This window comes from Pelophylax lessonae, assembly GCF_965119305.1.
Source record: "Pelophylax lessonae genome assembly, chromosome: 2".
Classification (NCBI taxonomy): Eukaryota; Metazoa; Chordata; class Amphibia; order Anura; family Ranidae; genus Pelophylax; species Pelophylax lessonae.
This window is the reverse complement of record NC_138769.1, coordinates 110,116,253-110,143,191: the sequence shown is the minus strand read 5'-3', so window position 1 is coordinate 110,143,191 and position 26,939 is coordinate 110,116,253. Positions and strand designations below refer to the sequence as shown.

Below are 26,939 nucleotides of genomic sequence, written 5' to 3'. Positions count from 1 at the left end.
AGGAGATCAAGTTGCCTGCTGCCTTCTAAATTGGATACTTCACAAATGTCAATCCCTACACCACTGCTATCACAGCTCTTGACAATAAAAGGGGTTCTGAATTGTGAAGAATGCAAGAAACTACACCTGTATGACACACAGGGGAGAAAGGCCAGTAATATCATTAGGTTTATACAAAGATGGATCATCTGGCAGTTAAAAAGGAGAGGAAGGAATAGGGTTTATTAAAAAAAAAAAAAAAAAAAAAAAACACATACATATTTACCTTTATGCTGCAGCATCGGTGTAATGCTGCAGCTGTCCCACATCGGCTATAAGACCAAGAACGGAGCGATCACATGACCGATGATCACTCAATTCTCGGTCTGCTTGGAGTGGAGAGCGGCAACTGTCAGTCATCACTGAATACTCAGCACCTCACGTGCTCACTGGAGGGCTAGAGAGGGGGCGGGTGAAGCTGGCTACTGCTCTCTGCCACACTTGGGACCCAAGGGAGATGTAGGATTAAAAAAAAAGCTTTGGCTATACTTTTTATTTTATAGCTCTAAATCTCTAAACGTCCATTCCTATGTGTGTTGTGGCAACCCACACTAAAACCTACGTTGCCGTAAGGCATGGCAGCGCACCTATTCAATGTGAGATGTGTGTGTTAAATGCGTGTTCATGCTGTGAATGGCACCCCAATTATTGTGCAGTAGAGCCCAATGTACCATAGTGCACCACAATACATAAACTGTACATTCTGGTGTACTGAATTCTATAAAAAAATAAAGAAGTCATGTTCCTTTTATTAATTACTACTGTTAACATTGCGTACTTTAAAGCAATTTTTCATGAGTGCTCTTCCACATTACGGTTACTGTATTAAAGAAGAACTGAAATGTAGAAGCTGTCCTCAAGAAAGGGAGGCATGGAGCAAAAAACTAGTCACCAGTTTTGCCTGTGATGTCCTTGCATTACTGACTTACCCATGCCTTGTTCTGCAATGTGTTTCTGTGTTAGGGTGGCCATCTTGGTAGAGTAAGGGCTTTGTTTCCTCATGTCAGAGCCTCCAACAAAAACAGTGAGCAGCGCCAAATTCCACCACAAAATATCCCCAGCCTAGCAGTCAGAGAGCAATGATCTCCCCTGCAGATACACAGCTATGAGGCTGTCGTTACAAGATTGCTTGGGTGGAGGAATTCAGGAGAAAAGTTATTTTTTCAGGGCACTATGTTTAAGGAAAAAAAAAAAAAAAAATGTTCTTAATGTTTCCTATAACACAGCAAATCTGCACTTTTTGAGTTGAGTTCCATTTTAAGTGATAAAATAAGCTGTATAGTTGATCCAGTAAAGCCAGGGTAGAAGAACCACTTAAATGATTCTGTCCAATGTCTTGCAACTGAGCGCAACTCTCACATTGGAGAGTGTTTGAAAGCACTGGAACTTCTGTTAGACTTTTACTGATAGTTTTGACCCCATTTGGGAGCTTACACCGCATTTTGTTGAATGGTGTCACCTGTTTAGAAAGGTACTTGTAATCTAAATTTTTGCAGCTGCCACCAGAACAAAAATTATAGGGAATTTCTTCCGATAGGGACGTCTGTTAAAAGGAGGAATTTCACAAATTTTCTGAATATTGCCTCTTACTTGCTAACAGAAAGCCAAGATGAATCTCCTAAATCACTTTAAAGATTCTAACCATCCCTCACTCAAAACTTCGAGGAAAAGGTTTTGGCTGGAGTTCCACTTTAGGAGCTGTTGGCATAGGACATCAGCCACACTTTAGTACATTGTTTTTAGTGTGCTGGCTGACACAGACCTACATTGTGAAAATAATCTGTAAATAACAAAACATTGTGCAAAGGACATTTTTTTTTCCTGTAACCTCATAATGCCGACGTAACGCAAATACTGTATGTGCTCTTCGGCTTCAAATGGTTGTACCAGGGTGATGCCTGCAATCACAAGGAGCGGGAGGGGACACCCCCCTCCTGCCACCTTCCCGGGTCTCCCAACCCACCGGAAGACCCGAGCGACCAGCTGACACGGCCGCCAGCTGGCCGGAGACCCAAACAAAGATGGAATCGGCTTTGATCGGGTCTCAGATCTAGTAACCCGGAAACGATGTCATGATATCACTTCCGGTGACTGGACCCTTAACCGCTTGCCGACCGCCGCAAGTACATATACTGCGGCGGTCAGCCCTCACAGGCAGAGTGACGTATCGGTACGTCACTAGCCTGTGAGGCTCTGGGGAGCGAGCGCCGCCGGCGGGGCGCTCCCGCGCGGTCACGGACCCCCCCCGCGCGCGTGACCTGCGGACCCGATGTCCGCCGGTCACTCTGCGATCCTTGGGGGAGAGGGAGAAAGGCAGGCGGCTAGTGTAAACAAGCCACCTGTCATTCTCCCCTGTGTAGAAACAGTGATCATACGGTTCTACTATGTAGGACCGTTGATCATTTTTCCTACAGCTCAAGCCACAGCCAATCACAGTTAGAATCCCGCCCCTAGGGACACACACAGCCTCTCCCTCTCAAAGTTAACCCCTTCACTGCCAGTGTAATTTTACAGTAACAGTGCATATATATAGCACTGATTACTGTAGAAATGTCACTGGCAACCCCAAAAGTGTCAAAAATGTCAGTCAAGGGTCCGATCTGTCCGCCGCAATGTCACAGTTTCGCAAAAAAAAAAGAAAAATCGCAGATCGCCGCCATTAAGCGTTAAAAAAAAAAAACAACAAAAATGACAAAAATCTTTCCCTTTGTTAGTAAACGCGATAACTTTTGCGCAAACCAATCAAAATACGCTTTTTGCGATTTTTTTTTACCAAACATATGTAGCATAAAACAAATTGGCCTAAAATGTTAAAAAATTTTGATTTTTACTTTTTTTTGGGGGGAATTTCATATAAAAAAATGTGAAAAATATTGTTAATTTTTGCAAAATTGACGCTCTTTTTGTTTATAGCGCATGATCAAAAAAAATCGCACAGGTGATCAAATACCACCAAAAGAAAGCTCTGTTTGTGGGAAAAGGACGTCAAATTCGTTTAGGTACAGCGTTGCACGACCGCGCAATTGTCCGTTAAAGTCACGCAGTGCTGAATCGCAAAATACCCCCTGGTCTTTTAGCAGCCAAATCCTCCGGGCTTAAGTGGTTAAAGGCACCAGATAAAAAAAAAAAAAGTAAGCATTCAAAACAGCCAAACTTGGCATTTTGAATGCTTTTATGCGCAAAGGAGGGATTTGAGGTCCTATAAACCCCAGATCCCTCCATAAAGAGTACCTGTCACTGCCTGTTACGTGCCTATTCCTCTTAACCCCTTGGTGTGTTTTCTTGGAGCCTTGGATGCTGAAAAGTATCCACCGGGCATATACACTATGATAACGAAACTGTCATACTTGGCTAGGAAGCGGATAGCTAGGTTTTGGATATCGCCTACGATACCCTCCAGAAAGAAATGGGTTGAATATGTTAACTCTCTTCTACTCAGGGAGCAACTGGCTTACCACCATCTAAATGGGTTAAAGAAATATACTCTTGTATGGCAGAGCTGGCTGGATTCTCCTGGTCTTGCTTCTACACTAGTAATGGATAGATTCTTACAAAAGTGAATATAGTCTCTTTTATTGCTACAGAAGCTGGAATACCCCACCCACCTCTGATATTCATTAAGCTAATTTGGTTCAGAGCCTATTACTTCAGAAAAACAGAAAGAAATGTCATTGTGCATAGATTACTGCATTGTGGGCTCGTGTGGTTCTACTTTATTTTTCCTTTGTTGTTTGGTTTCTCCCTCTGTTTTGCACCTTGCTTGCACAGATTGACCGTTGTATTCTGTATTTTTATGAAGTAGGATTTAACTGACCATTCTGTCCCTGTAATGTTAAGATGCCTTTCTCTTTTATATCAATAAAAAAGTTTGGATTATTATTAAAAAAAAAAAAAGTACAGTGTAAAAATAAAATAAAAAAAAAGAAAACTGCTGGGAACCCCCAGAGTTGCTCTGCCCAATGATCCAGGCAAAGCCTGATCGCTCGAAGTTCCAAGACATTGACGGGCAATCTGGACTCTTCCAGCATCCAACAGCCCTAGGTCAAGTTCAGCCCCAGGACTCCTCCCCACCCGGACAGGCTGGCATCTGTCGTGACCACTGTCCAATACAAGGGGAGAAAGGACTTGCCCTGCAGCAAGGTTGAGGAGCGCAGCCACCAGACCAGAGAACTCTGTCGCCTGACTCAGACAAATCACTTTGTACAGCGATTTGGGACACTTGTCCAATTTGACTAGAATCTCTTTTTGAAGGAGTGTAGAACTGTGCAGACGGAACCACCTCGAAGGTGGACACCATCAGAAAGGGTCGCCACTTGTGAGCTAACAACAGTTAAATCGCAGAATGCAACTTCTGCAACATTCTCAGAGGAAGGAACACTCTAGATAGAGCTGAATCCAGAGTCCGCCCCAAAATAATCCAATCTCCTGGTAGGATCCAGGGCAGACATCTGAAATTCAGAAGCCACCCGATCTCCCAAAAAGTCTGGAAAGTAATTTCCACATCGGCCATCAGAGCCGACGGGGACTCTACTCGCAAGAGGAGGTCATCCAGGTATCCCAGCACAGCAATCTCCCGCCGATGCAGCAACGCGAAGATCGGGGCCAACACTTTTGTGAGGAACCAAGGAGCGGAGGCTAGACCAAAAGGGTTATGCCACAAACTGATAGTGCTCCTTCTCAGATCAAAGCAGAGGAAAACGCTGATGCCGGGGGCAAATAGGAATGTGCAAGTAGGCATCCTTGACATCTAAAAGAAGCCAGGGAACCCCCTTGATGTAGGGACGCCACCACCATCCAAAAGGAGATCATGAATTGTTGCACCCGAACAAAACGGTTAAGGGCCTTGAGGTCCAAAATAGGACAAACTTGCCCTTCTTCTTCGGAAGCATGAAAGAGTCTGAATAAAACCCCCGAAAATGTTCAGACACTGGAGCCAGGACGATCACGCCCTGGGACAGCAAGACCTGCCGTGCCCACAATGGAGCTTGCAGCCAAGCCGAGGGCAGGTGCACATTGGAAGGAAAGAACCATTCTGGAGGACAAGAAATAGAATTCCATCTTGGAACCGGATACAATCACCTCTTGGACCCACTGGTCACTGACCCAAGGAAGGGCCACGGCCCTGGAACCAGCGAAGACATCCCTCTACCTCAGACATGGATGGGGGCAAACTGTCATGCCGAACGGGTCTTGTCAGCAGGTCTTGAGAAGCTTGCTCTCCGATTGCCAGACCAAGGCCACTAGAAACCTCTTGAAGAGGCCTTGAAGGGCTTGGAACCCCTGAGGGATAAAAAAAACTTCTCGTTGGCTGAAATCATTCAGGGTTGCCCTAAAAGGGTGCTCGCACTGAAAAGGCAATTAGGCAAGATCCTTCTTGGAGGTGTGATCTGCAGACCAGCCCTTTAGCCACAAAATATGCCATCTTGGGACCATCAAGGGTCGTGTGAGACGCACCCAGCACTTAAGCTGGATAAGAGAAAACCATAACCACATGGGACAGTTTATGGGTGACAAACGGAACAGATATGGCCGCAGCAGCCTTGACTGCATCCACCAAGATAAATGATTCCTGCACCAATGCAATCAATGCATCTACCAGCGCCTCTTTTGTGTGTCGCAGCAGCTATGGAGGAATCATCCTCACTGTCTGACGGTTTAGGGAAACGTGGACTCAGACAGTGCAGGGTGATCCCATCTGGAGCGACCAAACCAGATGCAGGATTTGATGAGACAGGAGAGGGTGGGGAGCACAATCTCTAAGCTAACTGCTATCCTTACCCTGCACGGGGGGGGGGGGGGGGGGGCGGTGAAACAAGCCCCCAAACTGGGCACCGACTGAGGCCTGCAAAAAAGGGGGGGGGGGGGGAATGAGAGAATACCACAAGGGGATCTACCTAAGGAGGCCCGCATAGGAGGCTGCAAACAGACCCCCCTAAGTGGGGAAACCCACAGACAGACTACCCCCACAGAGCCACTGGGGACGACAGATGCCCCACAGCACCCTGGCAGCTAAACCTGCTTGGGACCCTGTTCTCCCACCCCCATAAGCCGTCCCTACCAGAAAGAGGACAGCTAGTAGGCCGCAAAGCCGTGGCCTACATTTTCAGCCGCCCGGACACACAAGCGCGATCTGCGGGGGACTCACGACCAGCCAGGGAGGGGAGATGAATGTCCCGGGTGTAGAGAGTCACCCTGGGAAAGGCTGAAGAGAGGGTTAATTATAGAGGGCAGGTACTTCCCTTTCAGACCTGTTTATTAGGCACCTGGTCTGAAAGTGTCAGTGGAGCCGTTTGCTAGGAGTGGAAGAGACACCAGCACACTGAGAGGGAAGCTCCAACGCTGTCTGTGACCTGTATTGGGTGAGCCAAGCCTAAAGAGAGACTGTAGCTCTGGCTAGAGCCGTGTAATAAATTGCCTATAAGCCTGTTTGCTCCAAAGACTGTGGAATATTATTTCAAGGCAAGCCTGTCGTTTTCTGTTTGTTTTGCCGTTTTGCTGAATAAAAGCATATTTAATTTCACTGGACTGTCTCCGAGCCAGCTGTTCACCCCTCTGATCCCGTACATGGGGTACAATGGCGGAATTAGCTGCCACAACTGGGGCTGCCCCAGAGAAGATCCAGCCAGTAGGCCGCAAAGCCAGGGCCTAAATTTTTGGCCTCCCCGACCAAGTGGTACTCGGACCCATGGATACTGAGCCTCCCTGTCCCCCAATGCCCACCAGCTGTCCCAAGGGGACCCAAAAAGGCCACCCACCCCATAGAAGGCCTACTGAGTATGACAGGGGGACAGCGCGCCCGAAAGCCAGGGGCACCCACAGCCTGGGCACCAACCGACCCCCACCATAAGCATGGGCAGACAAGCAAGCTCAATGCCACCTGGTGGGGAGATGGGGGGAACCCCAGAGGGACCAGCCACCCCGGGGAATACCAGGAAAGGAGAGGAGGGGGCCCTTTCTTACTGATCTAGAGAAGCATGTGGGTAACACTTCCAATACAGAAACCTCCTCGCCCCCAAAGTGGGGGAGCTGCTGGCCAGAAGGAATGCTGCGACTCAGGCAGAGACCTGGTTATATGCGACCATGTGAGACGTTTAACCCGCTGGCCAGCCCCCGTCAAGTGGGGCTATGTCGCAGCCGTCCGTGCACGGAGCTACGGTCTGCATGCGCTCGCTGGCCGGTCTGAGGGGACCAGTGGAACTGCAATAGTCCAACCCATTGCTCAGCCTGGCAGTTGCTAGAAGATCTCCACAGGAAAAAAAACAGGATCCAAAAACAAACATCAAAAAAAAAATAAACCAGGACCTAGGGCCCGGCAGGGAGACTAGGTCCTACTTCTGAACTAGGCTAACAAAAAACTGAGTATGTCTAAGCAGAGAGGAGGGTTATGCCAGCTGAGGATGGCCCACAGGGTGTAGCCAAGCGTTTGTGTTGTCTGCCTAGTCCGATTTCTGTAGAGGGTAGCATAACCCTATGGTGAACAATATGGAGCTGTGTGTCAATGAACGGAAGAGAAATACTGATTTTAACTTGTAAGCAACAAGTGTCAGAAAAAGCCTTAGGCATGAAGGGGTCAAATAACAAACATGTCATACTGACCTCCCCTGTGCTGTGGTTTTGCACAGAGCAGCCCCAATCCTCCTCTTCTCAGTTCCCCTGATGACGCTCTGGGCCCCTCTCCCTTGCCGAGTGCCCCCATAGCAAGCCGCTTGCTATGGAGGCACTCATGCATGCTCGTTCCTGAGTAGGCTGTGTCCACAAGACAGAGCGTGGCTCGGCCCTGCCCCTGTCTCAACAGCAGCAGGAGCCAATGGCTACTGCTTCTCAGCCAATGAGGAGGGAGAGACCCTGGAGAGCGTTGGCTCTTGTGCACATCGCTGGATCTAGATTTGGCTTAAGTATTAGGGGGGCTGAGGGGGGAGCTGCACACTGGAGGTTTTTTACCTTCATGCATAGAATGCATAAAGCTACAAACGTTGAGTCTTTAGAACCACTTTAACACTGCAGAGTAGAAAGAAGAGCCTGCATTGGGGAGGAACAAATATGGCTGCTAAATGGAATGATTAAATATATTAACTGTTAAAAAGATATTTTCTTGTCAAATTTGTTTTATTGAGTTTTAACGTATTATACAAGGAGGTTTAGATGCAGCAATAAGAAAATAACATCATAAAGTATGGGTAAAAAGATAGTTACAGATACAATACAATGAATACCATGTAGTTCAAAAATAGGTATAGCAAATAGGAAAATTCATCCTTGAAAATATCTAGGAAGGATCAAAATCTAGTATATCATAACCGACTAGGATGTAAAGCTTATTAAGGCCCCTTTTACACTTGTGCGACTTGTCATGCGATTTGGGACTGCAAAATCGCATGACAAGTAGTTCTCCATTATTTCCAATGAGCCCCAATCATATCTGTGCGACTTGAAGTCACGCCGACTTCAAAGTAGTCCCTGCACTACTTTTGGCATTATTTTGATGCGTTTTGAGGAAAAGACATTATAAGCCCACTCAAACTCGCGTCAAAATCACTGCAACAAAGTTGCGTCAAAATCATGCGACTTTTAAGTCGCACAAGTGTGAATGGGGCCTTAAGCACAACAATATAATGTTACAAGTATTGAAAGCATAGGTATAAATGTTGCTACCTGAACCACATGGGAAGAGTAAAAGAAGTGAAAAAGAGGGGAAAAAGAGGAGCAAGAAAAGTAGGGAGAATAGGAAAATGAAATAGGAATAATAGAAAAAAAAAAAGGATAGGGATAAGGTTAAAGATAATTCCCGGGGTAATATGCGACCTCAAGTGTTAAATATACATACAAGAAGCTTGAATGTAAAAATATGTCACCAAGGCATCAATAAGGATTCACCAAAGTTGGAGGGTAAATAGTGTGTGACCCAAGGGTGCCAATTTTTCTCAAAGTTAAAAAGATATTTTAACCACTTTACCACTAGAGCATTTTGCTGTCTTACGTCTGGGCCACTTTTTGCGATTTGGCGCTGTGTGACTTTAACTGACAATTGCGCGGTCGTGCGACGCCATACCCAAACAAAATTTACGTCTTTTTTTTCCCACAAACAGAGCTTTCTTTTGGTGGTATTTGATCACCTGTGCGATTTTTACTTTTTGCGCTATAAACAAAAAAAATTAGCGTAAATTTTGAAAAAACAACAATATTTTTCACATTTTTTTTATATGAAATTCCCCCCAAAAAAATGTAAAAATCAAATTTTTTTTTAATTTTTGGCCAATTTGTTTTCTGCTACCCATGTTTGGTAAAAAAATTCACAATAAGCGTATTTTGATTGGTTTGCGCAAAAGTTATTGCGTTTACTAACAAAGGGAAAGATTTCTGTCACTTTTGGTGTTTTTTTTTTTTAAACGCGTAATGGCGGCGATCTGCGATTTTTTTTTTTTTTTTTTGCGGGACTGCGACATTGCGGCGGACAGATCGGACCCTTGACTGACATTTTTGACACTTTTGGGGGTACCAGTGACATTACTGCAGTAATCAGTGCTATATATATGCACTGTTACTGTAAAAATGACACTGGCAGGGAAGGGGTTAATTTTAGTGGAGAGGGAGGGGTTAATGTATGCCTGGTGCTTACTGACGTGTGGGGGGGGAGGTGACTGTGTGACAAGGACAGATCCAGGGTTCAGCTATGCTGAACCCTGCAATCTGACCCTGCCTGTCACTTGGGAGATCCGCCCGCTCTGTTTACACAAGCAGGCGGATCTCCACACTAGATCCCCGACGATCGGGGAAGAGCAGCGGCGATCGCCGCTGCTCCTCCCCTGGCCCGACTCCCACTGTGACTGAAAACAGCGGGAGCGAGCCTCCGGCGGCGCGCGATCGCCGCCCACAAGGGGAGTGTCTGACGACGTAGTACTACGTCGTCAGACGATAACGAGCCACTTTGCCGCAGTAGTACTACGGTACTCAGTGGTAAAGTGGTTAAAAGAGTTAACACTCGTTGATCAAATTATGTACATGCTGATCTCTTCTATATGCAGATCTATACAAATATTTTCAAAAATGATTGTATATTCACAATAAATGTAGTTTATGTACAGAGACATGAGACCATGCACACATTTACCTACCGATACAGGCAGAAAATCCAGTTCTATTGTAAACTATGATAATGGTTGGTATGTATGTGCTGGGGAACCTGCACAGTGTCTGTATCACATTGTTATTCTGGTATGCTTGCCACATGTCACTTGACAGATAATGAGCACAACAGTACACAAAGCTTCTGCTAAATAGGCACTGTTGTATTCAAATACGGTACATTAGGGAACAATGAAACCAGCAACCTTCACCTACATTTACAATGTTATTGTAATATTACCACTTAGTTGTAAACTAAAATAAACATAAAATCTATTGCACAACCACAGTTACAATTAGGGCTAATTCACACCATTTATTGAAATGTCACAAAATTATATTTCATTCAATCCTATGTGAAGTAGCCTGTTACGATGTGGCGTATTGCTCAATAACCACAAAAGACATAAATCTATAGAGTAGGCACCTGGTGGGTGCGTTCCCAATGGCTGGTGTCTAATCTTAAAGTGGAGTTCCACCCTATTTTTATACTTACCTCCATCTTCTCGCTCTGGGTCACCTGAAAAAGAAATGGATAATCACATATTTTTTTTTTTTTTACTTACCTCGTAGCGAAGAAAATATACTTACCTTACTTCCTTCTTCCTCCTTCCTCGGCCGCGGCCCGTCGTCACTTCCTGGCTCTGCAATGATTCCTGGGAGCTGGACGTCATAGCTCCCAGGAATCATTGCGCCTGCACCGGCCCCGACGTCAGTTCCGGTTCGTGCGCGTCATCCCCTTCTAAACAGCTTCTGGGCATGCCCAGAAGCTGTGGAGGGATGACGCGCGCGACCCGGAAGTGGCGTCGGGGCCGGCGCAGAGCATCGTGGGACCAAAGAAGGCGGAAGAAGACGCCGAAGAGGACGCGCTGGCTTCAAGCTGCCCACATCTGAGATGGCAGCGCTGGACAAGACGTTTGCAAGGTAAGTATTTGTCCTAACAGGTAAGTGCAACCCGGGACAGATCAGAGGCTAGCCATTGTGGAATGCACTAGCCCTGACTGTCCCGGGGGTATTAAAAAAAAAAAAAAAAAATCCAGGGTGGAACTCCGCTTTAAGGTGAGAGCCTATAACTCAAGGGTCTAGCGATACCTTGCCAGTGTCCTGTAATGTAAGATAAAAGGATAAGTTCACCTTTCATAACATGTTACAAATGGACTTGCTGATCTTTGGTGAAAACACTTTAGAGCAGGGATCCTCAAACTACGGCCCTTCAGCTGTTGCAGAACTACACATCCCATGAGGCATTGTAAAACTCTGACATTTAGACAAGACTAGGCATGATGGGAATTGAAGTTCCTGAACAACTGGAGGGCCGTATTTTGAAGACCCCTGCTTTTGAGCATGGGTGTCCAACCTTTTGGCTTCTCTGGGCCACATTGAGTGTAGAGAAATTTTCTCGGGCCGCATATAAAATACTGTATATACTATAGTTAAGGTATACAAGTAATTAGTGCGCGGCCGCACTCCCCGCACTAATTTAACACAACTAGAGGATGATCAAATGAAATGGAATCAGTATACGGAGGTTTACTTCTTCTGAGAGATATTAAAAGGAACACTCTAACCACCATGACCACTTCAGTGATTTGAAGTGGTCTTGGTGGTAGGAGTCAGAAACACTGCACATGCTCGCTCCGGGGCGCGAACGACGTCACGTATGACGAAACCGGGCGGTACCTGATGCTCAACCACCACGCCCCCTAGACGCCTGACTTTTATACTACACACAGGACGCCGCGGATTTTGAGGGATTCATTGATGCGATTGTTTTACTTCCCAAATGTAAGTGCAACGTGGAATAAATTTTATTGTTTAAACCATACTGGATTACGCTATGGGTCTCCTTGTCTCTTCTCTATATATTTGAGGTTTATGTGCCTGGAGTTGTGAGACACTGGATCCGGAGGAGACAGATTCCTCACCCAGGGTTCCATAGGAAGGAGTTTACAGATATTACATCTCAGCGTGTGTGGCCTGACCATTGATTTGGGGGCCGTGGCTTCTGGTAAGCAGCCTATTTACACATTTGTCACGGGTGTATTCCTGCTGTAACATCTCCTTGGGATTTCAGCCTCCTCTCCACCTACCCCGTTTCCCCGAAAATAAGACCTAGCATGATTTTCATAGATGGCTGCAATATAAGCCCTACCCTGAAAATAAGCCCTATTAAAATCCTTGATCTCAGCCCCTCCATCTGCAGTATTCGGAGCGGGAAAGTAGAGCTCCGGAGGGTCACGTGAGTGCCCAGCAGTGCTGTAAATAAGGTATTTTCCACAATAAAATTACAAAAGGAGACACACTGCACATTACATAATCTTTTTACAAAATCGATTACATAATTTTACAATGACTTTATCCAAGGTTTATTTTTGGGATTACAGAATGTCATAATTGCTGACTTCTAAGACTTCAGAGGGGGGAGAGAACTTTTTTTTTTTTGATATTTGATTTTTTTATTACAGGTTTTTTAGAACATAGAGAGGGCTAAATGACACAGCACAAGCACTGTGCTGTCTATCATGCTTTAAAGGATCAGAATATTTATTTATTTTAGGGTTACAATCACTTTAAGATCGTCATTGTACATACCGTAAATAAATAAGACATCCCCTGAAAATAAGCCCTAGTATGATTTTTGTAGCCAAAATTAATATAAGACCCTGTCTTATTTTTGGGGAAACACAGTACTATCCATTCTGGGACCTGTATATTCATTTTGGAGTTTTTTTCGGACTTTTGTTCACTTCATATGCACGTTTGATGATTGTAAATTTATGCACTTATGGTTACACTTTATCATGTCAGTGTTGCACCATTTTCCTATTTGTGTATTTATCAGTTTTTTTGTATAATTTAGGATTATAAGTTTCACGATAGCGCTGCACCATTTGTTTTCCACGATTTTTTGATTTATATAGATCAAGTGTACTAGCTGCTTCACATTATCAATATTTTTCACCATTTACTTAGCGCAGGATCTTCCTGGTTTTTAAATGTTACAGTTAGCAATCCCGGCGTTCCAGGAATGGAACTGTTTTTTTTTTTAAACCGTTAAGTTAATTAAAATCCACGGTTTAGTTCTGCTTCATGATTTTGATAGCATAATTATTAATGTAAAATGTATGTTCCTTGCTAAAGAACATTATTTTTATTAGGTTGTTAAAGAGGTTGTAAACTCGGTAAAAATTTTTTTTTTTTTTTTTACAACCTGAAAGAGAAACACATAATGAGCTAGTATGCATCGCATACTAGCTCATTATGAAATACTTACCTTAGAACGAGCCCCCGCCGTGCCGTCCGCTCACCTTTATGACGGGCGACATGTCTAGTCGCCCGTCTTCCGGGATCGCGGCATCCAGCCATCTGATTGGCCGGAGCCGCGGTGACGTCACTCCCGCGCACGCGCGCGGGAGCCGACAGTCACGGCACAGGGCTCTGAAGGAACGGCACGAGCGGCCGTTCCTTCAGAGCGCATGCGCCAGTGACGTCACTGGATGCATCGAAAGTAAATATCTCCTAAACTGTACATGTTTAGGAGATATTTACAGTACCTATAGGGAGGCCTTATCAAAGACTTACCTAAAGGTACAACTTGCAGAGGAGGGTTTACTTCCTCTTTAAGGGTAAAGATTCACTTTAGGATGCCCACCTAAAGCAAACTTTTTCTAGTTTTGAAAGGAGAAGGGGAAGGCCTAGGGACTAAAGTGAGGGGAATATCTCCAACAGCAAAATAAACAGAAGTAAAAAATGTTTACTATTTTTTCCAGTAGGGCAATGCTAGAACCCCTGTCATCTCTTTATTGACATGGGTTCTAACCTTCCTCACTATTTCAACAAGGAAAAGTTTTGGCTATAGAGACCTTTAAATGTAATTAAAGCGGAGTTCCAGCCATTTGACTCACCTGTCCAACGGTCCAGCGATGCGGCCGCCCGAAGCCTCGATCCTCTCCCTCGGCATCACTGCTGTGGGCACCCGGCTGTTACAGTTTGCGGCTTCACAACCGGGTACCCACTGCGCATGCGAGAGTCGCGCTGCGCGCCGTGATTGGCCGGCAATCTTCTGGGACCTCTGACGTGTCCCAGAAGATTGCAGGGAGGGAGGGGGAGAGGAGAACTTCCGCTCAGGGCGCCGCGGCGCTCCGAGCAGAAGTGGGAGCGGGTACCTGTCAAATCTAGGTACCCGCTCCCCCCCCAAAAAAATGACATGCCAAATGTGGCATGTCAGGGGGGTAGGAACACCTAAAGCGGAAGTTCCACTTTTGGGTGGAACTCCGCTTTAACATATTAATATTTTTACCACCCAGTACTTTGTTTCTGTAATCTCTGAACATCAATGGTGTCCCGTTTGCAGTAAACCTTTCCTAAGAAAAATAGGGCCATTGCTGACCTCCATCTGACAATGTTGCCTATTACGCCATTGCACCGGCTATAATGATTTCTAATTAATTAAAGAGGAAGAAGTGAGCAGATCAGGAGGATCACAGTAAAGTCACAAGTCCTTTTCTGCACACTTGTTCTTGGTCAGTGAACCACAGTATTTAAGGAAGACTGCTGGTGAAAAAGTCAAGTAATTAGCATTTTCAGAATGAGACGCCCACAATGGCAGCCTTCAGGAAAGGTTACGATTAACATATCTCATGTGACTAGATAAAAAAAAATGCTGTCTGTATAGGGAACCGTTACATCATCCTAGTAGGTAGGCAGAGACTCCAAGTATCTTCTGCAAACACTCTCTTTCACTTCCTGATATATTTTTATAAATTTTAACTGTAAACCAACTGCCACGCAAGTGCTCAGAGTACATTCCCTGCATTCAGAAGGTGTAAGAGCCAGATCCTGGGACAAAGGAACCCCAGTAAACATGTGGGGAGTTATGTCATTTGTAGCTGCCCAGTTTACGCAGCTGCAGAAAAAAAAAAAAAAAAAAAACACACACTTCAGCATCCGACCCTTCGAGATATGTCAGAAACCAGCTCCCCCCCCCCCTCACTGCATGCTATGGTTTCATCCACCTACCCCTGCATAAGCAGAAGCATGGAGTCAGCAGATGTTTAGGTCCTTCACGTTTTGGGAGGGGGGGGAGGGCAGACAGTGGCCAGTGGGAGTACAAAATTCCCTGGCATCAGTGGGCATAAATAATGCCAAATCATTAGTTTTAATGGGGGAAGAGGGCCCCATTGATGGGATCAATGGGAAGAATAATGTCATTGATGGTGTCAGTGTGAGGAATGGTGTCCCCTCATTGGTGGAATAGTGTCCCAAGGGCCAGAAAAAGGCAAGCAAAGAGCCACATCTGATCCCTGGGCTGCAGTTTGGAAACCAATGCTCTAGGTAACAGTCACATGTGATGCTAAGACCCAATGATTATCCAACAGCCAATGAATGGAAGGGAAGGCCGGGGACAGTCAGGATTGGGAGGAGAGTGCTAGACAATGTTGGACATTCTTCAGCCAGGAAATGAGACAGATTATCTGACTTGGTGCAGCTTCTAATACAGATGGAGAGAAGCTCACAGTGTGCAGTGAAATCAAAGTAAAGAAGTTCAGTACAGGAGAGGAGTCTGTGCAACTGTGCTTGACTGAAGGTAAGGCTGGTGTTCAGCTCTAGGCCCCCTGTCACACATGGAGTCCGTTCAGATCCGCCTGTCAGTTTTTTTGGCGGATCTGAACGGACTCCCCATGCATCCCTATGGGGCATTAGATGTCAGCAGAGACATGTCCGCTGACATCCGATCCGTCGAAATCAGACGGATGGAAACACTATTTTCCATCCGTCTGGCGGATCGGATCGGATGAGAACGGACTCCGTGTGTGAAAGAGCCCTTAAAGTAAAAGTAAATCCTTACCTTGCAAAACAGCCCATTCAAAACAGAAATAAAGGGCAAAACATTTGTGCATACATATAAAAAACATCATCAATACCCCCCCCCCCCTTTTTCTTTTAATAAGTGATCACATCCCCTCAGTTTTGGCATACATACGAGCTGGGAAAGGGAAACAGCAGTACACTGAGGTACCCAGTGAATGGCTGTGCAGCAGGGGCATGTCAGATCATTGAAGGAGAGCAGGCTGAGCGCCTAGCATAACTAGAGAACTGACCACGGTGTACTCTCCTGCTTAGTGTGGTCAGTTTGTAATAGGAAAGCAGAGGGACTGCCAGAAACACCAGAGATTTCACACAAAAGGAAGCAATACAAAGAGAAAAGGAGACTCTCTCATACAAATACATAGTACAGCAGGCACATACAGTGGATATAAAAAGTGTACACACCCTGGTTAAAATGTCAAGTTTCTTAATACAAAAAAAAAATGAGACAAAGGTAAATCATTTCACAACTTTTTCCACCTATAATGTGACCTATAAACCGTACAACTCAGTTGAACAACTGAAATCTTTTAGGTGGAGGGAAAAAAAATAATAATAATAATAATAATAATAATATGGTTGCATTAGTGTGCACAACCTTAATCTAATACTTTGTTGAAGCACCTTTTGATTTTATTACATCACTCAGTCTTTTTGGGTATGAGTCTATCAGCATGGCACATCTTGGCTTGGCAATATTTGTCCACTCTTCTTTGCAAAAACACTCCAAATCTGTCAGATTGCGAGGGCATCTCCTGTGCACAGCCCTCTTCAGATCACCCCACAGATTTTCAATCAGATTCAGGTCTGGGCTCTGGCTGAACCATTCCAAAATTGTAATCTTCTTCTGGTGAAGCCATTCCTTTGTACATTTGGATGTATGCTTTGGGTGATGATGAAAGATGAAGTTCCTCTTCATGTTCAGCTTTCTGGCAGAAGCCTGAGGGTTTTGTGCTAATATTGACTGGTATTTGGAACTGTTCATAATTCCCTCTACCTTGAGGCTCCGTTCACATGTAGGCGTTTTGGGGCGTTTTTGGGGCGTTTTTCTGCTCTAGGATCAGCTCTCAAAACGCCCAACAAGACAAATCCTATTCATTTCAATGGCCCTGTTCACATCTGAGCGTTTTGAAGCTGTATACAAAACGCCCAACGCTCAAAAAAGTACATGAGCTTCTTTTTGGGCAGATTACAGGCGTTTTCCATTGATCTCTATTCAATCTAAAAACGCCTGCACAAAAATCGCGGTAAAAATCGCGTTAAAATCGCGGTAAAAATCGCCGCAAAAATCGCGGTAAAAAAACGCGCGAAAAACGCTACGCTCAGGTGTGAATGTAGCCTGACAGGAAAGACCTACTAGAACAGCTGAACCTTACTTGGGGTTAATCGGAGGCACTGTGTGTACTTGTGTTTGCACTGTGTGTACTGACTCGTAGGCTCCTTTCACATGGTCCGCCTGCCTGGTGCGGACCGTTCTCTGCTCAGCGGGGATCGATCCGCCGATCCCCGCTGAGCAGGCGGATGACAGCTCCATCTCCGCACTGTGTGGAGAGGGAGGTGTCAGAGCCCCGCTGCTCTCTATGGGGAATCGGATGAGAGAGGACCGCCTGTCCGCTCTCATCCGATCCTATCTGATCCGATCCCCTGGACGGATGGGATGGAAAATAGGGTTTCCATCCGTCCGGATGACACGGACAGGATTGGATGCGGATGGCAGTGGGTGTCAGCGGACATGTCTCCGCTGACATCCGCTGCCCCATAGGGATGCATGGAGGATCCGATCAGATCCGCCTAAAAAACTGACAGGCGGATCTGATCGGATTGTTCGTGTGAAAGGGGCCTTACTTAACATGATTTTGAATGGGATTGCTTAATTCTGAACACAGCTACATCCCCAGTTATAAGAGGGTGTGCACACTTATGCAACCACATTATTTTAGTTTTTTATTTTTACTTCTCCCCCAAAAAAATTTTGTTTGTTTTTCAATGGAATTGTACAGTTTGTAGGTCATATTAAAGGGTTTGTAACCCTAAGGGCTCTTTCACACGGGCGTTCCGTATGTCCGTATTTCATCCCATTTTTTTGCGGATGATATACGGACATAAAGTAAGTCAATGGGATTGCGGATGTCAGCGGATGACCATCCGCTGACATCCGATTTTTGTCCCTTCAGTTCTGTTACGTTTTTTGGAACAGAACCCTATTTTTCTTCCGTTTAAAAACCGGAACGGATGCAAAAATCGGATGTCAGCGGTGTAATTCGCTGACATCCGCAATCCCCATAGACCTGCATTATGTCCGTATATCATCTGCAAACCGATGGGATGATATGCGGACATACAAGTGTCATCCGTGTCCGTGAAAAAAAAAAAAGCGCCGCAGTGGAATAAAAAAAAAAAAATAAAAATCGGAGCGGCCGTGTGAAAGAGCCCTAAATTATGCTTTGCTGCCAGCCCCCCCTATTTTAAGCTGCCATCCGGCACTGTATAAGTGTTTGCTAGAATCGATGCCTCTAAATACCTTTTTGTGAAGTATCTTCAGGCCGGTCACGTGACTCCCGGCCACTCTGCTACTACTATCCAGGGCTACAGCAGGAGGAGCCGAGCTCTCCCTCTGACGTCAGCCTGAGAGTCAGGTGGCCGCTCAGCCCCTCCCGCTGTAGCCCTGGATTGTAGTACAACGCTGGCCATACACTAGCCGAAAAAAAAAAAAATGTTAAAAAAGCTGTCATTTGGTCCGTTCGTTCGTTTTTGGTCCAGTTAATGGGCACAAATAGAAAATCGGTTTTAACTTTTCAGAGCCGAAAAATCGAAGGAACAGTTTGGAAAATTCTAGCAAATGAACGATAAATTGAAAGGTTAATGTGTTTCTCGGTCGACCTGTTTGCACTAGGCTGGGCATATGTGACAAACTGAACAAAAAACGGATTCATTTATCTGGCTGGCAGTGACATTTTACATTTTTACTAACAGCAGCGGGGGGGGGGGGGGTAGGGGGAGCCGGAGACAGACACAGTATTCCGAGCGGACAGGCAGGGAGTGGAGGGGGGAGAGCAGAGACAGCAGATGACAGAGGCACGCAGGCAAACCATGGTGATCAGGGTTCAGCAGCCATGATTATCATGGTCAGCATAAAGAGGGGGACACAGAAAGTGGCAAGATCAGCAAGGCTTTTTACAGTTTCCAGAGGGGCAGGTTAGACAGCACAAACACTGTGCTATTTAACCTGCTATAAGGAAACTGGATCTCTATTTTAATTTTTTTAGGGTAACAACTACTTTAAGAGCCCATTCACATTGAGGCGACGCGACTTCGGGGGGCGACCTGTGAAGTCGCGTGCACCGTGACTTCGGCGCGACTTGCAGAGACTTCACATAATGGAAGTCTATGCAAGTCGCTCCGAGGTCGCCCCAAAGTAGTACAGGACCCTTTTTCTAAGTCGGAGCGACTTGTGTGGCTCCTATTAGAATGGGTCCTGTACTACTCAATGGACCGCGACATACCTCGACTTGTCAGGCTGAAAAGTCACCTGACAAGTCGCGCTAATGTGAATGGGCTCTAAAGGTGGAAAAAGTTCTGAAATGATTTATCTTGCTCTAATTTATTTACATCACAGAAACCTGACATTTTAACACGGTGTGTAGACCTTTTATATCCACTGTGTCAGGAATGTGAAATGTTAGCTTTACACATTCTTTACAGTGTTGGGTTTGTTGCACTTTTTTTTTTATTTACATGACTGACTGCATATAAACCAAAAAAAAAAACAAAATAAAAAAAGCTCCAGGGCCTTTTCGGTATGAGACAAAAGTGCGCCTTCGCTAGCTGTGTTTGGGGTGCTATTGGCAATTAATGGCAAAGCAACGGTGACTTGCATTTTTCGCGAGTTCCCAGAAGGCACAGGTGGGAATGCAGCCTACATTCACTCCGTCGTGTTTTTTCAAGCTTTTTTTGTGCATTTTTCATGTGACAGCATATGAATGGGCTACCCTTCATGTGACAAATACACCAAAAGAAGCTCCGAGACCTTTTCAGGCATTGAGTTTTGCGCGTTTGGGGTGTCATTAACAAGTACCGGCACCACAAGTGTGACTTGCACATTTCCATAAAACATTTTATAAATAGATTTTCCAGATATAAAGAAATACAGACCATCAACAGAAAACACTGTGGTGCATCAAACGGACTAACAAAAGAGTGAAAAGCAAAACAGTCTGAGATTCCACTGAAACTGGACCACGAAGGGCCAGAAAATCAAGGAGTTGACAACATAAAGGGAAATCCTGGATTGTGTAGAATGGAGTAGAAGACTCAGAGTCAAGGCATAAGGCTGGCCATTGGCAATCGAAATCAGATACTATACAACAATCGTACTGTTAAAGCAGAACTGGGTTAACTGCTGTTGGTCTTGGGGTTCGGAGAGCTGAGCTATATTCACCTAATCCTCTCTTCAGCTCCTGCCCACCCCCCCTGCACATGCAGTCTTGTGTGGTGGACTGTTCCTGACATCATCACACTCATAGACCAGCTCTGGATGTGAAGACGTCAGGAACAGTCCACCACTGGACATAGGGGGAACGCAGTTTTCCAGAGGATCGAAGGATCGGATAAGTATAGGCTCTGTGTTCACCCTTAGATAAAACCAGCAGTTAACCCATGCCGTGCGTGCACTGCCTGACTACATGGGAAAAAAAACAAATTGCTTGGAGTTGGGCTTTAAGTCGGGGGTCCCCTGGACCAGTCCCAGACCATGGCCTCTATGCAGTCGGGCCGCGAAAGCTGCTCTGTCACAGGTGTGGCAGGCGGCCAAGCAGAGAGATGACATCAACTCTCTTCGCCCACCCCACATCACTGCTGTTCCACCCTCAGAGTTGCGAAGGCTGCTCTGTCACAGGGGCGGCCGAGCAAAGAGATGACATCATCTCTCTCACTGCTCGCCCTTACTCTGGGACCCAGCCAATGCCACAACAGGGGCAAGTGACACACTGCATCTAGTGGCAGGCAACGGTGGGCAAGTGACGTGCTGCATTTGGTGGCAGGCAACGGTGGGCAAGTGACACGCATCATCCGGTGGCAGGCAACAGTGGGCAAGCGATGCGCTGCATCCAGTGACAGGTGATGGTGGGCAAGTATCACGCTGCATCCGGTGGCATGTAACCCTGCATCCGGTGGCAAGCGACACGCTGCATCCGGTGGCAGGCGAAAGTGGCAAGTGACATGCTGCATCTGGTGCCAGGCGACGGTGGCAAGCGACACGCTGCATCCGGTGGCAAACGACACGCTGCATCCGGTGACAGGCGACGGTGGCAAGCAAAACGCTGCATCCAGTGACAGGCGACGGTGGCAAGCGACACGCTGCATCCGGTGGCAAGCGACACGCTGCATCCGGTGGCAAGCGACACGCTGCATCCGGTGGCAAGCGACACGCTGCATCCAGTGGCAGTGGCAAGCAAAACGCTGCATCCAGTGGCAGGTGACGGTGGCAAGCGACATGCTGCATCTGGTGGCAGGCGACGGTGGCAAGCGACATGCTCAGAGCTCCCACTGATTCTGCATTATGGGGAGTTGAACTATTTTCAGTTATATTATATGCCAAGGAGGAAGTTTTCTCCCACGAAACCGGTACCCAGTGCCAAAAAAGTTGGGGAAATCTGATTTAAGTGGTATGCAGTAGAAGATGTGACTTGTGTATTTCAGATGTTCCTGCTGACGTTCCCAGAATGCACAAGTATGAATGCAGACTATGTCTGGGGGGGTCACATAACATTCACACCAGGAATCGTGCTGTGCAATTTGAGTCCACTGATTTTGAATAATCTGAATCACACCAAAAATATTGCGTGCGCTACTTTTGGAAATTCACAGAAAACAGAAGTACCTTGCGATCCGCTGCAGGCAATCACCGCATTTGCAACCTGCGTTTGGGGTCTCATCAAGTTACCGCTGACACCTTCCGCAAATTGCAACTGCCATGCGTTTAGAATGCAGTGGGAAATGCATGTGGAAAGCAGGGGCCCCTCATACCCCCAGTGACTGGGCACAACATTACAGAAGTGTGATGGAGAAGGGATATCTACTCCACAGAGAACACAAATCAGAGCTGTACACCTCTCCACCATCACAGCCCACACATGGGGATTCATTTACAGTGCTGGAGACCCCCATACACTCCATATGGGGCACAATGAGGACCTGTCATACAGACAACAACAACCACAGCACACCACCCTACACAGGATGGAGATAACAGCTGTCACCTAGGTGACCATGCCAGGTCACATGACCCCTGCTTAGTACTGACAGGCACTCTTCTCTCTCTATGCACTCACCTCCGCCATCCTCTTCTCCAACTCTGTACCCGGCCGATCTTCTCACATTCCTTCCGGCCGTCCTGACGTCACGCCGATATCACGTTCCCGCCCACCTTGGCGGCTCCTCCCCCCGGTCCGCTCACTCAGCTTCGGGGTGACGTCACGGGAGGACTGGACGGCGGCTCGGGCTGAGGTGAGCGGAGCTCGGTATGGGTTACCCAGAGTGCTGCGCGGCGTCCGTGGCGGGAAGTTGGCTCAGTATGCTGAGGGCGGCTGTGAGGGGACACGTGGGCGAGCTCAGCTGTCTGTACCAACCAGTCCAGCAAGCAACGTGATTTGCCAGCTGCAGAGGCCACGCGTGTGCTCAGGAGCCGAGCAAAGTCCACACAGTCCTGGGCGGTATGAGGGAGGCCTGTGTGGGCTCTGCTCAGCTGCAGCACCATAATGAAGGACTTTGGCTTTCGGTTTGGACAGAGTGGAGATGGGTTGGCACAGGACAGGTTTGCTGTCTGTACCCCATTAGCAAAATCCACCCTCTGTTGTCACTGAACGTGAAGGAAAATCTCAACCTTTGGGTTGTCACTGGTAAGGTTCTATTTCAAATGGCTGCAAAACACGGGGTGCATTTGTGATGCCGTTACTTCTAATGGCACTGCAAATTTTATTGCGCGAAAGAAGCTCATGTTACTTTTTTAGCAACAAGCATAGCAAATTGCAATCGAGACAGGATTGGGGTGCCATTGGGTAGCGTCCCATGTCATGCAGCGATTTCGCTTGCGATCAGGTGGGAATGGAGTCTTCCAATGCAAGCACTGGTGATCAAGGGCATATCAAAGCGCTGTGCAAACTGTTGGCGCTATATAAAACATGTATAATCAGAGCTGGTTCACACTACCAGAAAGTCGCCCCGTGACTTGAAGAGACTTGGAAGAGACTTGTGCACTACTTTGAAGAGACAGGCGACTTTGTCTGTGGGGAATGCCTGGCTAATCTCTTTCTTCTTCCTGTCAATTAAGATAAGGAGGCAACTCCCATTGAAGTATATGGGACAGTCGGATCACAGGTCGCCTCAAAGTAGTACAGGACCCTTTTCTGAAGTCGGAGCAACTTCAGTAGTGCCAATTAAGACGGCACTGATTGATTAACATTGCTTTTGTTATGTCAAGCTACCTGGGGCAACACAAGTTGCCTCACAAGTCGCGCTAGTGTGAATGGGCTCTCATACTAATAATATCTACTGCCAGGGAAACAAGGCGTTTGCCTTGGGTGGCATTTTTCAGGGGGGGTAGCATTGCCACCAGGGAGAGGCGTCTATTTAACTACTTCCCATTCTTTCAGTGGTTGTACTGGGGTCCGGCATCAACCCGGTATCATATTTTAGAGGCGGTGTTCTGCCAAAATCTCCAACTCGCCAAAATCTCCAACCACGTCACTTCTGATGACTCTCCAGCAGCAATAATTAAAGCGGAGTTCCACCCTCTTACATGCCACATTTGGCATGTCAATTTTTCTGGGGGGGGGGGACCTAGTTTAGACAGATTCCCACTTCCACTCGATTGGCGATTCAAGCAGACGTTCTCCTCTCCCCCTCACGATCTGCAATATTCTGGGACATATCACAAGTCCCAGAAGATTACCCGGCCACTGAGGAGGCGCAGTGCGCACCCGGCTGTGAAACCACAAGCTGTCACAGCCTTGTGCCCACACTTGTGATGCCGGGGAGAGGCAAGAGAGAGGAGCGGGGCTTCCAGCAGCCCCATAGCTGGATCTTGGGACAGGTGAGTGTGTTTAAGACAGCAGCTACACTTTTTGTAGCTGCTGACTTTTAATAAACTTAAAAACGAGTGGAACTTCGCTTTATGGTCAGCACAAGCCTTCCCAGATCACTGGGTCCAATCACTGCAGAAGCTCTCCAGGAGACAATTAGCAGGATCAGGTTACATCACACTCCTCACTCTCAGCGCCTCCAGAGCTCAGCCAGGGATAGAACTAAGAACACCATCATGGTGTAGTTAGTATATCAAAATAAGGGAATACTTTTTTAAAACACAATTAAAATGGACTCGCAAGAAGAGTGCACTCTTCAATCCAGTGCAATGAATACAACAGATAGGTTAGAGTTAGACAATATTCAGAAATGTCCTTTTACATGGAAACATTCAGCTATTTGAGAGAATTGAATGGCCACTTGCCTCCTGCCGGGTGTACTGGGGTCATGTCGCTCTGCCCCTGATGTGTTTTGTCATGTGATACAGTGACTTCTTATCGATAGTTTAAAAAAAAACTATAAGATGGGCACTTAACAATCACATCATACAGGTATATACAATGTACTATTGACATGTATACAAGCACTTACCCCATAGGTTGAACTGGATGGACCGATATCTTTTTTCAACCTTACCAACTATATATATATATATATATATATATATATATATATATATATATATATATGTGTGTGAATAAATGGCAATTTCGACGAGTTGGCTGTTTTTTACAAAACATCTGCAGCGTATACAGTTAGTACAGAACGAGGTGGCTGTTTTGACAACACCTGGTAAGGAGAAAAAATGTCACCACCTTGGGGACAGCCACGTTGTTGGTATTACTGGGCGGACTAACAATGTCCACTCATGTTGTGTACTGTAGTGTATATTCTGTCAGTTACCTATGAAAACAGCCAGGTCATCAAAATGTGCAATCCTTGCTGTTGGAGATTCTGGAGTGTCGGAGTTTTCGGCAGAACACTGGCGGTCTGCTCTATTGTAATGGCAATCAGAGCAGCTTACTAGCTGCTCGATTGTTATTGCAAGCAGGAGGGGACTTCCTTCCCTGGCTCTCTTGGGCTCTCCCTCCCCAACAAAACCCCTGAGTGACCAGCTGGCGTGCCAAGCAAAGCTGGGATTGGCTGTTAACAGTAACACGGAAGTGATGACATGACACCACTTCCGATTTGGTTAATGATTCTTAAGCCCCGTACACACGTACCTATTGTCGGCCGTAAATATTCGGCCGCCGACCGATCGGCCGATTGTAGGCTTGTTAGTATGATGCTTCCGACAGCGCATTTTCGGCCGAACAGAATCTGTCGTGCAGACTTTAAAATATTTGTTGGCAGTCACCAGAACGGCCGATTGTTCGCCAGTCAGTACAGATTTCGGCCGACAGACAGCAGATTAGCAAGACTGGGCATGCTCAGAAAAGAAAAAAGACAGGGAAAGTTAACCATCGCATGACATCACTTCTGCAGTCGGCTGTTGTTGGCCGACAAAATTCATGTGCTGTCTTTTGCAGTTTTCAACAGACAAGACAGCCCTGGACAAAAGATGGCCGATCGCTACGTGTGTACGGAGCTTTACTCTGAATGGTCTAAGGTTATCAGTAGTTCAGTGTTGGGACCCCTACTTTTTATTTTTATAAATGATATAGGGTCTGGGATTAAAAGTTCCATTTCAGTCTTTAGAGATGACACCAAGCTTTGCAGTGGAATAACTTCCTTACAGGACGTCTCCAACTTACAAGCCGACCTCAATGCACTGTTTCATTGGTCAACTATGTGGCAAATGAGGTTTTATGTTGATAAATGTAAAGTTATGTACTTGGGGGGTAAGAATATGCATGCATCATACATACTGGGGGAATCCATAGTGGAGAAGGATCACTTTAAGGTCAACACAGAGGACAAGGGGGCACTCTTTACATCTAGAGGAAAACAGATTTTGTTTCCAAATACGGAAAGATTTCTTCACCGTAAGAGCTGTGAAAATGTGGAATAGACTCCCTCCAGAGGTGGTTCTGGCTAGCTCACTAGATTGCGTTAACTTCCCTGGCGTTATTCCCAAGTGTGGCTCGGGGTGGAATTTCAGTGCCATTAGCGGTAATCCCGAGCCACACTCGGGGTACCGCCAGGGAGAAATTGCTGGATCCTGGAAGAGGTTACTTACCTTGTCCCCAGGATCCCGCTATGTATTCCGGCAGTGTACGGCGGCCAGATCTTCTGCCTGATGCCGTGTGTCACGTCTTCCATTCCCTGCGAGCGTCGCAGGGGGATGGAACCGCAAATTCAAAAAGTAAAACACACTGATATATTGTAATCCTTTTGGATTACATTACTAAATAAATTGACCTTAGTTTGCCCCCCCCCCCCTGCCCTTGCCTGCAGTTTTACTGTACTATATATATATATATATATATATATATATGGGATACACCGAAATGAAAATTCTGGGCCGAAACCGAAAATGCAGGATGCCCTTGGCCGAAAAAAGAAAATGACTTTTTTCCCCCAAATGATTTACATACACCAAAAACAGGCAGCAATGTACACCTGTCGCTGCCACCCTGTCACAGTATATGTACTGTGATGGGTTGGCAAGTGGTTAATTTAATTACCAATGGTATTTGTATTATGCAGCATGAGGGGGTTAATGTATTGCCGCTGCTGGTCACTGATGAATTAGTGACCGACCAGTGGAAGTTAATTAACCCCTTTGTGCTGCATTAGTGCAACCAGTATCAGTGTTAATTAAAGCGGAGTTCCACCCAAAAGTGGAACTTCCGCTTTAGGGAGTCCTGACCCCCCGACATGCCACATTT

At 46.2% G+C, this 26,939-nt stretch overlaps 2 protein-coding genes across 2 annotated transcripts in view; one reads left to right on the top strand and one right to left on the bottom strand.

The window, feature by feature from the left end:
- Positions 1–22,441, bottom strand: part of MOSPD2 (motile sperm domain containing 2) — a 279,719-nt gene extending 257,278 nt beyond the window's left edge. Inside the window, exon 1 of the mRNA XM_082246726.1 lies at positions 22,359–22,441. Coding sequence (XP_082102852.1) covers positions 22,359–22,367 — 9 coding nt within the window. The 5' untranslated portion in view covers positions 22,368–22,441. The remainder of the gene's footprint in view (positions 1–22,358) is intronic.
- A 10-nt stretch (positions 22,442–22,451) lies between these two features.
- Positions 22,452–26,939, top strand: part of FANCB (FA complementation group B) — a 110,533-nt gene continuing 106,045 nt past the window's right edge. Inside the window, exon 1 of the mRNA XM_082246725.1 lies at positions 22,452–22,533. The gene's annotated coding sequence lies outside the window, so the exon portion shown is untranslated. The remainder of the gene's footprint in view (positions 22,534–26,939) is intronic.